At 42.4% G+C, this 18,446-nt stretch overlaps 2 protein-coding genes across 2 annotated transcripts in view; one reads left to right on the forward strand and one right to left on the reverse strand.

Moving 5' to 3' along the window:
- CAV3 (caveolin 3) overlaps window positions 1–3,386 on the forward strand; it is a 31,086-nt gene extending 27,700 nt beyond the window's left edge. Inside the window, exon 2 of the mRNA XM_006888898.1 lies at window positions 3,009–3,386. Coding sequence (XP_006888960.1) covers window positions 3,009–3,350 — 342 coding nt within the window. The 3' untranslated portion in view covers window positions 3,351–3,386. The remainder of the gene's footprint in view (window positions 1–3,008) is intronic.
- Window positions 3,387–13,717: 10,331 nt separating this feature from the next.
- OXTR (oxytocin receptor) overlaps window positions 13,718–18,446 on the reverse strand; it is a 32,346-nt gene continuing 27,617 nt past the window's right edge. Inside the window, exon 2 of the mRNA XM_006888899.1 lies at window positions 13,718–13,999. Within this exon, the coding sequence (XP_006888961.1) occupies window positions 13,752–13,999 (248 nt within the window). The 3' untranslated portion in view covers window positions 13,718–13,751. The remainder of the gene's footprint in view (window positions 14,000–18,446) is intronic.

An 18,446-nucleotide genomic window follows, 5' to 3' on the forward strand; every position in this document is an offset into this window, starting at 1 on the left:
CTTGGAGAAGGACATCATGCTTGGGAGGGTGGAGGGACAGTGCAGGAGGGGAAGGCCCTCTATGAGGTGGATTGATTCAGTGACTAGGATAATCAGGATGGGAGTGTCAGAGACAGTGCTACTGGCACAGGACAGAGCAGAGTTTAGGGCGGTTGTACATAGGGTCGCTATGAGTCACAAGTGACTCGACAGCACATAACAACAACAACAGCAACGTTTCAAAGAGAAGAGTGAACTTGGGGAGAAGGGTGGATGGGAAGAAAAGTGCAACAATGAATGAATGAATGAATGAATGAATGGAAACTGTAAGTAAGTCTCTGTAAACTTTCATTAAAATTAATTTTTTTAAAAAAAGGGGAATAAAGGGCAATGCCATCAAATGGTGAATCAGAATGTTTTTTCTGAGGACAATCTATTCTCTGGGAAAATTATGGACAGGGGTCCCCAAGTCACCCACTGTCGTGTTAATTGTAACTCATGGTACCCCATGTGTTACCCTGCTCCACAGGGTCTTCTTGTCTGTAATTTTCACTGAGGCACATCAACAGGCTTTTTAGCTGGGTGGCATCTGGGTGGATTCTAACTGCCATTATTTGCACCTCTCATGGTCTCCCAAGAGGCTAGTGTGGAAACAGAGTAAAGGACCCCTAGATGGTTTAAATTTAGGAAAATTATGTGTCAGAGCTGTAAATTTTCTCCATACTTACTTTGTCTGTATTGTTGTTGTTGTTGTTATGTGCCGTCGAGTCACTTGTGACTCATAGTGACCCTATGTACAACAGCCCTAAACCCTGCTCTATCCTGTGCCAGTCGCACTGCTTCTGACACACGCATCCCAATTACCCCAGTCACTGAATCAATCCACCTCATAGAGGGTCTTCTCTTGCGCCATCCCTTCACCCTCCCAAGCATGATGTCCCTCTACAAGGACCTGTCCCTCCTTACAACATGCCCAAAGTATGTCAGATAAAGCCCCAGAATCGTTGCCTCCAAGAAGCAGCCTGGCTTAACCCTCTTCAGGATGAATCTGTTTGTTTTCTTGGCAGTCCATGGTACATTCAATACTCTTCTCCAACACCACAGCTCAAAGCCATCTGTATACTAAGCAAATTATTTGAGAAGCTGGGCTCTATGAAGAAGAATGTGGTATCAGGGTTGGAAAAAGACTCATCAATAACCTTCATTATGTGGATGATACAACTTCACTTGCTTAAAGTGAGGAGGACCTGAAGCACATGCTGCAGAAGATCAAAGACTGCAGCCCTCAAAATGGACTGCATCTTAAAATCAAGAAGGCAAATATTCTCATCACTGGACAGATGGGCAACATCATGATAGATGGAGAAAAGATTGAAACTGTCAACAACTTCATCTTACTTGAATCTCCAACAACACTCTTGATATCAGCAGTCAGGAGATCAGGAGACATATTGCACTGGGAAAGTCTGAATTCAGGGACCTCTCCAAATTATTGAGGAGCAATATTAAGTTTGAGGACTAAGGTACATCTGATTCAGGTTATGGTCTTTTTGAGGACTAAGGTACGTCTGACTCAGGTTACGGTCTTTTTTGTCACTTGCTATGCATCTGAGAACTGGACAATGAATAAGGATCACAAGTGAAGAACTGAAGGCTTTGTACTGTGGTGTTGGAAAGGAATTGTGATTATGCCATGGACTGCCAATAGAACAAACTGATAAGTCATGGAGAGGTTGCAGCCAGAGTGTTCCTTGGAGGCCAAGATGATAAGGCTTCATCTCATACTTTGGGCATGTTGCTAGGAGAGTCTATCCCTTAGAGAGAGACATCATGCTCGGAAAGGTAGAGGAACAGTGAAGAAGAAACCCTCAACCAGGTGGCCTGACACACTGCACTGATCAGCTCAAGTATGTTACAGATGGTGGAAATGGCACCGGATAGGACAGGGTTCAGAGCTGTTGTTCATAGAGTCACTGTGAGTTGTATCCAACTTGACAGTATGTAACAACAAATTCAATAAGGTCTCTGTCAGAATTCGAAGTCGCTCAGTAAACTTTTGTAAGCAGTATTTTGTCTGACTACCTTGTTGTTGTTGCTCTATACTGTCAGGTTGGAACTACTAGTTGAGCCTCCAGTGGTTTTTCAGAGGCTATAAATAGCATAGGAGGAGACTGCCCCTCCTTCTACCATAGAGCAGCTTGTGGGTTTGAATTGTGAACCTTTAGATTGACAGTGCAGATCCTTATCACTAAGACACCTTGTTGTTTTAAGTGCCATTGAGTCATAGATGACTCAGAGCGACCCTATGAACGAAAGACCTGAACACTTGAATAACTTTACGGTAATAAATTAATAGAATCTCTGAGCTGTTCTTTTAACTTAAGGAGCCCTGATGATGCAGTGGTTAAATCCCTCAGAAACTAACTGAAATTTGGGCTTGGAACCACCAGTTGCTTCGAGGGAGAAGGATATGGCAGTCTGCCTCCATAAACCTTGGGAAGTTTTATTGGACATTTCATTGTCCTAAAAGGTCACTATGAGTTAGAATTGATTGAAAAGCAGTAAGTTTCTTTGTAGGCAAGTCAATATAAAATAAAAACGAAAAAGAAATAGACAGTGGGTTTGGTTTGGATTGAAGCTCTGCCACTAACTGAACTTGTCAGGGTATTTCCCAGCAAAGTGAAGGCTTAGACAAGCTCTTTGTGGTAACTCTCTGCCAGTCAGTTTAAAGTAGTTGTAGGTAGTTCAAAAACCAGTAGCAAGAGCTTTCCTAAGAAACAGATTAAAATGTAAACCCTGGGGCTTCACCCCAGCCCTGTGTAAGCAGAATCCCTGGGGATGGGGTGCAATCATCTGTATTTAACAAGCGTTCTCTCTCTCGCTCTCTCTCTCACACACACACACACACACACACGCACGCACGCACGCACACACATGCTCTTGGTGATGCTAACACACATCAGGAAAAAGTTGAGCATTAGGTCTAGAAGGGAATATGCTGACTGAGGATTCTCTTTCTGCCTCTGCAGGTGGACTTTGAAGACGTGATCGCTGAGCCTGTGGGCACCTACAGTTTTGATGGAGTGTGGAAGGTCAGCTATACCACCTTCACCGTCTCCAAATACTGGTGCTACCGCCTGCTCTCCACACTTCTAGGCGTGCCGCTTGCCCTGCTCTGGGGCTTCCTGTTTGCCTGCATCTCCTTCTGCCATATCTGGGCAGTGGTGCCTTGCATCAAGAGCTACCTGATAGAAATCCAATGCATCAGCCACATCTATTCCCTCTGCATCCGTACCTTCTGCAACCCACTCTTCGCTGCCATGGGTCAGATCTGCAGCAGCATCAAAGTGCTGCTGCGGAAGGAAGTCTAAAGCCATGTGGGGCCGTGTGCATGGTGGTGCAGGGGGAAGCAGCCTACAGTGGCCCCACAGGGGTGCTCCATGGTGCCATTGCATTAGGGACTACACACAGTGTCAGGGAGCCAGGGAGAAAAAGGCACCTAGCCACAGAGAAGCACCAGGGTCCTGGCCTCTGCTCCAGCCCCACCACAATGCCCCCTGGTCACAGGGAATCATTTGCTCAGAGGGCAGCTACTGCAAGTCGTTGCATTCACTTGTACTGTACCAGCAAAAAGCGGAGTGTGCCTGTCCGCACATATCCAGGAAAGCTTGCAGGCACCATTGGCATGATGCAAGCACTGCTGGTGTGAGGAGGATAGCTCCAATAAAGGGTTTGGATTGCAAAGGGATTGCTGTGTTTTGCTTCTGTCTATAAAGTTGGTGGGTGTCCTGTAAAATATATTTCACCAATATGTATTTCTGTGAGAATATATTTCACTGTCCTGGAAAGTAGAAGTAGGAAAGTTGGTTGGCCTTTCTCTTGACCAAATCCTGTGACATAAATAGACCCTGATTTTTCTTGGAATTCCATTTTTTTTTACGGATATCACCTCCCTCGTATTCCTTGGGTTATGATTTTGCACTGACTGCCAGAATCCTAGAGCATCCAGGGAGAGAGCACAAGGGAGAGAAGGCTCTTGAACTGGCAGGAGCTGCTAGGCACCACTGGGAACCTCTGATGCCATAGCTTGGGCTCAAGGCTCTCTGGCCTCACCATCAGACACCAAGACCCTGGCATACCAGGCATGGCCCCTTGACACATGCACACCGTCAACCCTGAGAGCTATGCATGGGGTGGAAGGACTGCTTTGTGCACACCAAGGTTTGCCATGGAAGTGAAAGCAATAGAAATAACCTGTCCACTTCCACTTCCCTTCCATCCCTGTCCCCAGAAATACAAGGGATCTTACTTCCTCTCGGGCTGCTTTTCCTAAAGTGTGCTGCTGTTTGACTCTGACTCACAGCGACTCTGTACAGCCAATCAGAACCTTGCCTTGTCCGGCGCCATCCTCACAGGTTTGCCACGCTCAAGCCCATTGCTGCCGTCACAGTGTCAATCCTCCTCTTGAGGAGCTCCCTTTCTTTTTCTGACTCTCCACCTATCTAATCATGGTGCCCTTTTCCAAGGACTAATTCCTCCTGACAACCTGCCCAAAGCATGAGAGACAAAATGTCCCCATATTTGCTCCTAAGGATCACCCCGGTTGCATTTCTGATGCAGATTACTTTTGGCTGGTCATAGTGTATTCAATATCCTTCACCATTATCACAGTCCAAAGGCATCACAACTTTCACATTGATATGAGGCAATTGGAAAGACCAAGACGCGTCAGGCGTGTTTTGTTGTTGTTGTTGTTTTTAGGTGCTTTCAAGTCAGCTCTGACTCACAGACAACACAGTGGATGACAGAGACTCTGCCTAATCCTGTGCCACCCTCACCATCTCTGCCATGCCCAAGCCATTGTTGTAGCCACTGCATCAGTCTCTCCCGTGGAAGATCTTCTCCTTTGCCAACCCTCCACCTTATAATCCCTTGTAAAGTTTGTTCCCAATATAGCATGCCCAGACTAAGGGGTACTTAAAGTCTCAATAACAGCAACAGTAAGGGGCTTGTGGTAAACACATACATGATGGTAAATATACATGCGTGTGTGTGTGTAGTGATGTTGCTGTTGTTGAACAACTGGTGGATTTGAATCACATACCTTTGCTTTGGCAAAACAATTCCTTATCACTAAGCCACCAGAACTCACTCTGTATTGCTTATTTTTCTCAGCCCTTCAATAAACAATAGCATATTAAAGGCTTGCATAAATCCTTCTGTAACATCTCAGAATGTGTGCTTCATAGATGCTCCAAGGTATTGTTTCATCAGCCCCTGGCTTTGAGCCCAGGGAATCATCGGGAAGCAGTGTGCTGAGCAGACTACACGCGGATTGGGAGTCAAGAGACACAAGGCTGCAGCTCTAGTCCCACCTCTGCTCCTAGATCTAGATCCCATGACTGTGATCAAGGTACTTGCCTTTTCTAGCCTCAATTTTATCATCCATTAAAATATGCTCATTTTCACTCTAGAAATTTGTTTCTACTAATTTTTTTTTTTTTTTGCCTCCGAAAACCCCATGGACTTGGAGAAACGATGAAAGTTACACAAGTGTTCAGGTCTTTCATTCATAGGGTCTCTATGAGTTGTCTACAACTTGACAACATTTAACAACAACATAGAGCTTAGTTGGCCTAGTGGACAGAAAGTGATGCTACCAATCCAAAGGTGGATGATTTTAATCTGTAGCCCTCAGGTCAGTTTCAATTGTTTTTGGTCAAACATTCATAACACTGATCTGTTCACTTGTTGTACGGAGGTAGCTCGTGGTTGCTGTGCTGCTAAACACTGTGGCACGGATGTGTCAAATGTGATAATGGTCACCCATGGTGGACAGTGTTTGATGGAGCTTCCCAATTAAAACAAGCCTGGGAGCAGGAGTGGCATCCACTTCCAAAATGGCTTGCCTCCCGAAACTCTATGTACGAACAGTGCTCAGGCCTTTTGTTTATAGAGTCGCTATGAGTTGTCTATGACTCGACGGCATCAAACAATAACAACGAGGACCTAGAGAGAGCTATGTTGGCCTAGTGGACAGAAAGTTATGCTACCAAGCTGAAGGTGGGTGATTTTAATCTGCAGTTCTCAGGCCTGGTTCAAATTGTTTTTCTGTCAAACATTCTTCTAGGTGGTATAGCACTGGTCTGTGCATTGCTGTACAGAGGTAACTCGTGGTTGCTGTGATGCTGAACACTGTGACAGTGATGTGCCAAATGTGGTAATGGTTACCCATGGTGGACAGTGTTTGCGGGAGCTTCCCAATTAAAACAAGCCTGGAAGCAAGAATGGCTTCCACTTCTGAAATGGCTTGCCTCGGGAAATTCTATGGACAGTGCTCAGGCCTTTAGTTCATAGGGTTGCTATGAGTCATCTAAAACTTGATGGCACCTAACAACACCACTACCACCACCACGGTGGTTAAGGCCACATCATATGAGGGGTTTCCTCTGAATATTAAAGTAACTTCTGGCAGAACTTTGAAAAAAACAACTGTACCTGTGACCTCAGAGAATAAAACCAGGTCCTCTCCCAGCCAGATTTACCTCTGTCAGGCAGATAAGTGTGCACCTGTGGGGAGGAATTTAAATCACCATGCTGCCAGAGATTGTCAGGGACAAGAGAGATGCATGGAAAGCTGCCTATTCAGTGTACCTGTCAGAAAGCATCTTATGAAGCGCACAGCTCATGACTGCCCATGACATTCATGTACCAGCATACACCACACAGAGATCACAGCACAACATGATGAAGAAGCTTCATGGTAATTACACGGGGGAAAGGTAAGCACTTTGAAAGTAGGCTCTCTATAAAAGCCAGCCTACGTCATCCCAAGTTGATTCTATCAAGTTGATTCTGACATACAGACCCCATGCACGTCACAGGAGGTCAAAGCTCCACAGACTGTTCAGTGGTGGATATTTCCAAAGCAGATCACCAGCCCTTTCTTCCAAGATGCCTCTGGGTGGACCAGAACATGCAACTTTTTAGCACATAAATTATTTGCATTGTCTCTGGACTCCAGACCAGCCCAGAAGGAGATCAAATTTCGTAATCAAATTGGGAGGAGGGGAACTTAAAGAAATAAGCAGAGAATCTCCAAGTGCTGACATTACACTCCACTACCAGAAAAATGCTGAAACTGAGGAGGACCTCATGCACTTGCTGCGAAGGGTCAAGGACTGCAGCCTTCAGTATGGACTAAGGCTCAACGTCAAGAAGACAAAGATTCTCGCCACTGGACCAATTGGCAGCGTCAGGATGGATGATGAAGATATTGAGAGTGTTCACAGCTTCACTTTGCTCGGCTCCACAGTTAACACTCTTGGTACCAGCAGTCAGGAAATCAAAAAGCGTATCGCGATGGGAAAGTCTGCCGTTAGGGACCTCTCAAACGTACTCAGGAGCAACGGTGTCTCTCTGGAGACTAAGGTGCGCCCGATACAGGTCATGGTATTTGCAATCGCTTGTTATGCATCAGAGAGTTGGACAATGACTAGGGAGGACAGAAAGAGAGTGGATGCTTTTGAGCTGTGGTGCTGGAGAAGGGTACTGAATGTACCCTGGGCTGCCAGGGAAACAAACAGATCCATCTTGGAGAGGATTAAACCAAGCTGCTCCTTGGAGGCAAGGATTCTGGGGCTTCGTCTGACATACTTTGGACATGTTGCCAGGAGGGACGGGTCCTTGGAGAGGGACATCATGCTTGGGAGGGTGGAGGGACAGCGCAGGAGGGGAAGACCCTCTATGAGATGGATTGATTCGGTGACTGGGGTAATCGGGATGGGTGTGTCAGAGGCGGTGCGGTTGGCGCAGGATAGAGCAGGGTTTAGAGCTGTTGTGCATAGGGCCGCTATGAGTCGGAAACGACTCGATGGCACATAACAACAACAACAACAACCAGAAAAATGAAACGTTTCAGAAGGAAATCTGTGGGCATAATTTCCTGGCACGTCCAGCTGTCTGTTGGTTTGCAACCAGGTTGGAAGCTGTCAGGAAAATTATTTTGAAGCTAGAGAGCAGGGTTGAAATGCACTTGAGACAGCAGTGAGAACATTCCCTTCTCACTCGTTTTCTAGGATTTGGTGCAGAAAGACAAGAAAATAATGAAAATTTGCTCACAGTCAAGAGAGAAGGGGAAGGCGTGTCCTGTGGGGCTGTTTAAATCAAGTTTCACTTATGTGATATAAACACAGACTTTGCCCATGAGACTCAAGGTTTCCTCCAGAGCTTTCACACAAAGAGAATTAGGAAATATTTTAGCTGGTTCCAGTGCCCAAGAAAAATCGCTATGTATCTCAGAGTCTCCCAGGAATCTTTGCTCCTGGTTAGAAAATGCTCTGAGTTGTTGACAGCTTGATCCCAGTGGCCTCTGTCCAGGGCCTCATGGAGGCTCAAGGAGAGAGGATGTTAACCCTATCGTCACTATGTATGCATTCAAAGCACTTTGGTGCACCAATGAATGGGACTAAGACCTAAACCTGCATGCTGTTAGCTTCCCAGAGGACAAGGACTGACTGGTGTGGCCACTGTAAGTGGATGTCATAGCAACAGTGTGCAATATCACAGAATCACCAAGATGGCGCTGTCTTCAGTCTCCAGTTAGTAACGATGACCTAGTGATGGATGTTTAGATGTTCAACTCTGACCATGTGCTGTACTCCCTTTTCCTCCTGAACATCTAGACCATACTGGCTAGCATTTGTGCTATTACTGTGTGGATTTGTGGATATATGTTGCATGTACAGGGAAGAGTATGTGTGATGTGTGTATAATGAGAGTGTGTGATGTGGTTTGTGTGAGAGTGAAAAGGTGTATTTGTGAGAGAGTCTGTGTGTGTATATATGAGATGAGAGAGAGAGAGAGAGAGAGAGAGAGAGAGAGAGAGAGAGAGAGAGAACGCACTGCAGAGAAGGAAAACGTGTTTTGGACAAAGCAGACCTGTGGGTTTGATGACATGTTCTTACTACATTCCAGCAAACATGTATCTGCAAAGAAAAAAGGTGATTTAGAAACAAGACCCCAGATCACCCCATCAAGCTGTCCAGACTCTTGTTGAAAGTCTCTGCTATATGATGTCAAATTTTTAATGGTTAAAGGCATTTCTAGGGGAGCTCTGGTGGTCTAGTCCATAGGGACTGTGGTTGCCAACCCAAAGGTGGCACCTCTCTAGTGGTTTGAACCCACCAGGGCTCCATGGGAGAAAGATGGGAAATCTGTGAAAGATGCAAAATCCTGCTGCAGGGTCAGCTATGAGCTGGTTCTGACTCAAGGGTCAACGGGGAAGTGAAAGGCATCTGCCGGGCATTGTCACACCCTGTTCTCAAAGCTGCTAGAACATCTGAGAATACACTTACCAGGTAAGAAAGATTCCTTGAGATATGTTATGAATTGCTATGCTAAGTAAAGCCGAACACACAAAAACAGAAGGCATCACTGGCACCTTTCCTATAGCAGGGGAGGGGCTGTTATCACTGCTGTCACTTCTCGCCAAGCAGGAGGCCCAATCTTTTGAAGAAACACTGAGTGAGAACATCATGAGACTCCTCTGAAATGGTGATTACAAGAGGAAGGAAAGCTCTGGGAGGGAAGAGAGGCCAAGAATCCTAGTTGCCATGGCGTCAGTCAGTGTGTCCTCACTCACAGTGACCCCATGTTCCCTCAGTGTCTGATCAGAACTGTGCTCCTCCAGGTTTTCAACCTTGTTTTTCAGAAGTGGAATGCTGGGGCTTTCTTCAAAGACACTCTATGTGGATTCAAACTACCCAATTTCCAATTATCAGCTGAAATAATTGCTCTTGTACCACCCAAGGTCTCCAGCCTTTCTGGATTCAGCTGTTAAACATTGGTGGGGAGTGTTTTTAGTTTTTATTAACCTGTATAATTAGTGGGTTTTCGTATGCTTTAGTGTAACCATCACCACTCTTTAATTAGAATATTTTCATCACCACAAAAAAGCAAACTTCATCCCAATTATCAGTTGCTTCTCATTCTCCCAAACCCCTCCCCTTCATGACCATCTAACTAGCATTTTTCTCTGGCTGTGATGTGAATGGAATCACAGAAGGGGCACTTTTGCAACTGGCTTTGTTGACTAACACAGTGCTTTTGAGGTTCCCTCACGTGACAGAGCCCTGTTAGTGGGGTGATAATGCAGAGACTGCTAACCAGAAAGTCTATGGTCCAAACTCAGCAATGTGAGGTGGGGCAGAGAGGTGTGACAGCCTGCTCCTTTAAACACTTCCTGTAAAGCAACTCTCCTCCATCCTGCAGGACAAAATGTCAGCAAGTCAGAATCAATAACACTGACAGCAAGGGTTTGCAGTATTCATGTTGCAACATGTATCAGTAACCCATTCCTTTTCTTTAAAATCTATCATTCATTGATGGATTCATTTATTCACTCATGATGAATTATTCATTCATCAGTTGATGACATTTAGGCTGTTTTCTCTTTGGGGATATTATGGATAATGAATGCCACTAGGAATACATGTGTGCAACTTTTTATAGGAAACTAAATCAATCCACCTCTCCTCTGTCACTTTGCCATAGTGTGGTGGCTTATGTGTTGCTGTGAGGCTGGAAACTATACCACCAGCACTTCAAATATCAGCAGAGTCACCCATGGTGGACAGGTTTCAGCAGAGCTTCCAGATTAAAACAGACCAAGAAATTGCCAATTATTTCCTTTTACTTGGATCCAAAATCAACACTCATGGCAACATCAGACAAGAAATCAGAAGATGTTACATCGGGAAAATCTCTCAAGGGCCTCTCTCCAGAGAGCAATGATGTCAGCTTAAAGACTAAGGTACATGATACAGATCATGGTATTTTCAGTTGCTTCCTATGCAGGGAAAAATTGGACAATAAGGAAGACTTGATGCCTTTGACTTGTGGTGTTGGTAAAGAGTACTGAATATATCATGACCTGGAGTGAGCTCTTTAAAGGCAAGGATATAAAGCTTCATCTCATATACTCTAGGAATGTTGTCAGGGAGGCCAGGCCGTGGAAAACTACATCATGCTGGGAAAGGTAGATTAACAAAAGAGGGGAAGACTCTCAACAAGAAGGAATGACACAGTTACAACCACAAGGGGCTTGGATATGAAGGAGATTGTGAAGATGGTGCAGGATAGGCCAAGGTTCTGGTCTGATCTTCATTGGATTTATATGAATCATAGTCTACTTGGGGACACCTAACAGCAATTTTTTTTTTTCATTTTGGGGGTAAATAGCCAGGAGTAGAGTTGTTGGATTCTATGTCAACAGTACGTTTAACATTTTTTACAAATCTCAAACCACTTTCAAAAGCAGTCATACCATACTATATTCCCACCAGTAATGTATGACAGCTCCTATTTCTCTGCATGTTGGTAGAAACCAGCACAGCCAACTGCCAATCGTCTTTCCAACCTTTGCCTTCCCCTAGCAGATTTTCAGAGACAGTAAATGGCGCCAGAGGTCCATCCTTCTCCTGCAGAGCAGCTCAAAGATATAAAACCTTGTGTCTTTTGCTTGCAGTGCAGTTTCTTCCCACTAACTAGGTCATGAGAGCCCCTGCAAAAGTTGTTGTTGTTGTATATCACTGAGTCAGAACTGACCCACAGCTAACCCTCTGGAGGGTTTGCAGAGGCAGTTATTCACATGCCATGAGATTGCCCATCCTACTCCAGCTGAGCACCTGGACTCGAACCATTTGCCTTGGGGATTGCAGTGCAGGTTTTTGTCACTAAGCTACCAGAGCTCCCTAGAAAAGTTAGTCCTCAGTTGTCTTTGTTCTAGCCCTGCCAGTGGTTGTGAAGTAGAATCTTGTTATGGTTTCAATTTGCATTTCCCTACACATCTTTTAATGCTATTGATGGATATTTGTATATATGCTTTGGGGAGATGTCTATTCAAATTGTTCATTCAATTTTTAAATTGAATTATTTGTCTTTTATTGTTAAGATAAAACAATTCTTTATATATTCTGGATATAAGGCCCTTAGCCGATAGATGATTTGCAAATAGTTTCTTCCATTTCACGGGTTGCCTTTTCACTTTCTTTTCAATGTCTCCTGATGCATGAAAATTAATTTTATGAAATCAAATTGATCTGTTTTCCCCTTGGTTTCTTGTGCTTTTGCTGACATATTTAAGAAACACAGGTTAATCTACTATCACAAAGGTTTATTCCTAGGGAGCTCTTGTAACGTAGAGGCAAGAAGCTGCGCTGCAATCCTGAAGGGATGCGGTTTGAATCCATCAGATGTTCTGCTGGAGAAGGAGGGGCAATCTCCTCCTATGACAGTCAGATCTGATTTGATGGTACACAACAAGGAAAGAAAAAAAAAGTTTATCCCTATATTTTTTTCCTAAGGGTTTTTTAATATTTGCTCTTGCATTTAGGTTTTAATGCATTTTGTGTTAAATTTTGGATATGATGTGAGGTAGGGTTCAACTTCATTTTTTTGCATGTAAATATCCAACTGACTCAGTATCATTTGCTGAAGACTATTCTTTTCTCCAAGTGTCTTGGCACTTTTGTTGAAAATCAAATGATATTTTAAAATTCCCAATCCTATTCCATTAATCTATTATGTCAATCCCTATGTCACTACTATAAAAAATTATTGCAGTTGTATTGCAAGTTTTGAAATCAGAAAGTATTATTCCTCCAATTTTGTTGTCTTTCAAAACTGTTTTGGATATTCTAATTCCCTTGCATTTGCATATAGATTTTAGAAGCAGATTTTCAATTTCTGAAAAGAAACTTGATGAGATTACAATAGTAACAGTGTTGAATCTGTAGGTTAATTTGAGTCTTGTCATTGTAACAATATGAAATCTCTAGTCTAAGAACACAGATACATTTCCATTTACTTAAGTCTCCTGCCATTTCTTTGAATGATGTTTTGTAGTATTCAATGTACAAGTCTTACACTTCTCTTGCTAAATTTATTTCTAAGTACTTTATTCTCTTTAATTCTACTTAAAAACATAATTATTTTTTTAATCTCATTTTAAAATGTTCATCATACTATTATGTGGAAATACAATAGATTTTTTTATACTAGCCTTGTATCCTGCAACCTTTCTAAACTCACTTATAAGTTTATTAGCTTTAGTAGGGTGTTTATGCAATCTTTAGGCTTTTTCCATCTATAAAATCATGTTATCTAAAAACAGAGCTTTATTCTTACTTCTCAAACTTGATTGCTTTAATTTCTTTATTTCTGGCCTGTTATTTCTTAAGCATCACTTTGTAAGTATGTTGAACTCTATTATAACTGGCACCTCTTGTCAGATGATCTCATAAACTAATTCCCTGCTCCCAGAGCTCTCCTCTCTCAGGAGAATGCCAGAGCATTCTGAGGTCAACATGATAATAGTATGATCCTTCTCAGTCCCCCTCCTGACCCCAAACTCCAGACACTGAGCTTTCTGAACCAGCTGCACATCAATCACATTGTTTACTAACTTTTGAAAGATCCCAAGATAAAGGATTTGAAGGGTGCAGCTGTGAAAGTACAAATCCAGACAAAACCAACCCACCCATCAGCTCAGGTCAACAGTGAGGTCAGGGTAATGAACATACTTGTGAAGCCCAGGAAATTGTCAGAAACCACTTCTCCACCCCACGGCAGAACTCACACCTCAGTGAAGTTACCCCAGGACACAGAGGGATAGAAACTGTTGAAAGAAACATGTACATCTGTGGCCACCATGGGTTGACTGTCCATGTTAACAAAGTGAACTTCCGAGGGCAGTCCTGACCCAGGCAGCATCACACCGTGGCAGGCTGGGCAGAGCTCTTCTGGCTGGAGCTGCGGCGGCTCAGGACAAAAGTGGACGAGTTGCTCTTTTTGCTGGTGCTCATCTCTCTGGACCGGCTGCCCTGCACGTACCTAGAGGAACAGCAGAGGAAGCGCTGCACAAGTTCATGGAAGAGGTGGCCCGTGAAGAGCATATAGATCCAGGGGTTGCAGCAGCTGTTGAGGCTGGCCAGGAGCATGGCGATAATGAAGGCCGAGGCTGGAAGGCAGGGAGGTAGGGGGAAAACAGAAAAAGGTATCATTATTGAAGTGTTCCTGAGGTAGCAACACTTGCACATCGCTTTGACTTACTCAATGCTTCCTAAGCAATAGTCTATCCAAGCTACCAAATTCTAGGTCACAGAGAAATTAAAAGTGACAAAGTTTGTCTTCCTTCCATATCCTTACTATGGGAATGATATCCATCTGCGCCTTAAACTATTCTAGGAGCCGCCAACCGATGAACTTCCCTACCCTTCCTCCCATCAAAGGCTTGCCTACTCCATAAACCTCCTTTCCTATGAAGCTGTACGGGGTTGGCGCCCAGCTACCATTACTGAGCATTTTGATAAAAGATTCTATAGAAGAGTGATCAAATGTGAGAGGATGCAAAATAGAATTTCAGAGTCTCATAGAATCTATACTTCCTGGAGATGTAAAGGATGGGTGAACCCCAAAACTATTGCCTGCAATAATCTTTAAACTTTACCAAAAATATTCCTGAAGTCTCCTTAAGGTGAAACAACAGTTTAGTTCAATTAGTGAAAAAATGTCTCTTTTGAGTATCAGAGCCTTTGAAAGAACTATCTATACAGGACTAAGTTGAGAAGAACAGCTCAAAGGATTAAACAGAAACCTCAGGAGACAAGTTTATGTTAATAGAGAGGAAATAACTCAGAAAATGAGGGTAGAAATGGCTGCACAGCCACAAGGACATAATTTCTGTATATGCAGAAACTTGAATCGGTGCATGTTTTCTCAATAAGAAAAAGAAAATAATCTTTTTTTGAAAAAAGCTTACAAGAAGTACTAAGCTTAAAAAAGCTCCTTGTGTTCTTGCACAAGAGAGTAGTACATGAAGTTCCAGATTACAAGTGAATTCCATTCCTGAGTTTAAATAACATGTCCATGTAAATCACAACAGTTAGATATGCTTTGTATTTAACAAATATGAACAGTAAGTCAAATATTTCTCTGAGTACATAGTATACAAGGTATTTTTTTTGCATGAACACATAATTTAGTAATAATGTTTGATACAAAAGGCAAAGTAGCGCCCATTTGTTATTAAGAACAATTATCTGTACTTTCAATTTTTTATATAATAAGATTTACATATTATACATAATTCAGATGTTTGTGATGGGAAAGATTGTATTTATCTTCACACTTGAGAAAATCTTCACATTTGTGAGGATATCCCTTATAACATTGCTTCAATATGACCACAGAGTTTTGTGAGGGGAAAAGAACACTAATATTAAGTGAAGCTTGTGTTGAAGCTATTAGATTGAGAATTAACTACACTTCAGACAAAACTAGTGACCTAAACCATTAAACCAAGACCAATTAATTAATTTAAAATTAACATTAATATAAATTAAGAAATCTACTTCAAGATGTAACACATCACAAATTTAAGATTCAAGAAGAAAGGAAAGAAAAGAAAATCCTAGCACTGAGTACTTGCCAGCAGAGGGGAAATCTTAGTTACTGTCAATGGCCTGAGATCCAATAAACCACAGACAGCTGACAGCAGGACCCGCCAGAAAAATGCCAAACCCAAAAACCCTCCTTAGGAGTGAAGGCAACCTCAAGAAGGCTACAAAGTCCACTAGGTTCAGGTTTTTCATGAAAAACTTTGCAGAAAACAAATTAAGAATTCAAGGCCTAGTTCCAGGGAAAGGCTCTTACTGGGGAAGCTGGAGTTACAAGATCTAAACTCAAATCTGAGAGGCAGAGAGTTAAATAAGTCTCCAACCACATCAAAACAGAGGGCTGATAAACCTAAGTGACTTATTCTCCAAAGGGCAGGGTCCCTAGGTACTTATTAGAATACAAATTCTCATACTTGACCTCAGAACTATGAAATCAGACATTCTGGGGGTGAAATCTAACAATCTGTTTCAACAAGCCCTCCATATGAGTCTGACACATCCTCAGATTTGAGAACTACTTACTGAACAGGTCCACCTGCTGGAGCAAAAGCTAGCTACAAAAGACAATTAACAAAAGTCTTGAAAGGAGAACTTTTCAACTATGAATAAATTTTTACGTGAACTAGGGAGAGTATGGGGGAAATGTGCAATAATGAATGAATTAAAATCCAATTTTTCTGTAGGCTTTCATTAAAATCACAATAAGAAAGAAGAAGAGCAAGTAAAGAAATATGATTCTTCAAAACAACTATGAGATAGCATCTCACCCCAGTAAGAACAGCAAAATTTAACAGAACAGCAAACAACAAATGCTGCGAGGTTGTGGAGAAACTGGAACCCGAATTCACTGTTGGTGGGAGTGTAAAATGGTGCAACCACCCTGGAAGGCAGTATGGCGCTTTCTCAAAGAGTTGCAAATACAGATACCATTTGACCCAGCAATTCCACTACTGGGAATATACCCCAAAGAGACTGTAACTGCCACTCAAGCAGATATATACACACCCATGTTTATTGTGGCTTTGTTCACAATAGCAATGAGCTGGAAACATCACAAGTACCCATCAACAAACGAATGGATAGGGAAGCTCTGGTATATTCACAAAATGGAATACTATCCTGCGTTGAAAAACAAGGAACTCATGAAATATTCTACAAAATGGGTGACCCTGGAAGACATTATGATGAGTGAAGTATCTCAGTTACAAAAGGACAAATAGTGCATGGTGCCACTGTTGTAAAACAGGACTAACCTCGGCATTGGGGGGAGACTGAGAAAGATGGGTTCAATAATGTATACTGCATTGAAACAGATGAGGGAGAGAACTGTTTAGAAGGCATATATGTTTAGGTATTATTATTACGACAGGAGTCCAAAATGAAGGCTGCACAGTAGAGTGGACTTGGGGGGAGGAATTATATAACAATGAAAGAATTTTTCTTTTACTTTTCAAAGAGAAGAGTGAATTGGGGGGGAGGGGTGGGCAGGGAGAAAAGTGCAACAATGAATGAATAGAAACCCTAAGTCTCTGTAAACTTTCATTAAAATTAGTAAAAAAATAAAATATTCTTAAACAAAAATAGTAATAAATAATTTTTAATAGAAGAAAATTCAGCAGTATAAAATTCTTTATTTGCTACAAAAGGGAAAGAAAAATAATATTTGCAAAATTAACATGAAAACAGGAAGGAGAAAAAGGAATGGAGAAGAAAACAGTCAACCCCATAGAAGGTAGGAAAATGGATAGAAGGAAACAGAATAAAATTTATGTTTTGTGGTTCCTCAAGAAGTCAAACAGCATTATTGTTGTTAGATGCCTTCGAGTTGACTTCAATTCACAACGACCCTATGAGCAACAGATCAAAGCCTTGGCCTTTCTGGAGCCAGCCTCATGATCTCTGCCATCTTGTTGAGGACTGCCTTCTCTTTTGCTGACCATTAAAAACAAAACAAAACTTCCACTTCCTTTAAGTTGATTTTGACTCACAGTAAATTACCAAGCCTTCAGAAGTTTCTAAATCTTTAAGAGAGGAGGCTGGCTGACACACTATTGCCCTTTCAATTAGCAGCGCAGAACTTACACACTACACTACCACGGCTCTTCAGAAATCCAGAATGACCTAGCAATTCCACTCCTGGGAATACACTTCAAAGACCTGAAAGCAAGAATTCATACAGATATATGTATACCAGTAATTCACTATAGAATTATTCACAATAGCCAAAAGGTAGAAACAACTGGCTGTTCATCAATAGATGAATGAATAAACATATTTTTTTAAATTCTTAAAACAGCAGAAATTTAATTGAAAGCAACAGAAATGTATTCTCCCACACTTCTGGACAAAGCTGTGTGGCAAGGCCATGCTCTTTCCTAAGGCTATAAAGGGAAGATCTGTCAGATCTCTGGAAGACCAGAGGAAACTTCTGGTCATTACCGGCATTTCTCACCTTGTAAAGCATCACTCCTGTCTCTCCTCTGTAACACACGGTATCTTCCCTTCTGTGTATCCTTTTTTTAAAAAAATTTTTACTATTAATTTCTGTGAAACTTTACAGAGACTTTAGATTTCCATTCATTCACTGTTGCACTTTTCTCCCCTCCCAACCCTCCCTCCAGTACACTACCCTCTTGGAAAAGTAAAAGAAAAATTCTACCATTGTTTTACAAACCCTCCCCCAGGTCCACTCCACTATGCAGTCTTCACTCTAGACTCCTGTCATGACAAAAATACCTAATCACATATCCCTTATAAACAGTTTTCTGCCTCATCTGTTTCAATGCAACATACATTATTGAACCCATCTTTCTCAGTCTCCCCCCAACGCTGAGGTCAGTCCTGTTTTACAGGCACTATACAGTATTTGTCCTTTTGTGACTGAGATACTTCACTCAGCATAATGTCCTCCAGGCTCACCCATTTTGAATAATATTGCATGAGTTCCTTGTTTTTCAATGCAGCGTAGTATTCCATTGTGTGAATATACCACAGCTTCTCTATCCATTC

Source organism: Elephantulus edwardii, unplaced genomic scaffold (genome assembly GCF_000299155.1).
Source record: "Elephantulus edwardii isolate Elephantulus edwardi_28Jun2011 unplaced genomic scaffold, EleEdw1.0 scaffold00073, whole genome shotgun sequence".
Taxonomy (NCBI): domain Eukaryota; kingdom Metazoa; phylum Chordata; class Mammalia; order Macroscelidea; family Macroscelididae; genus Elephantulus; species Elephantulus edwardii.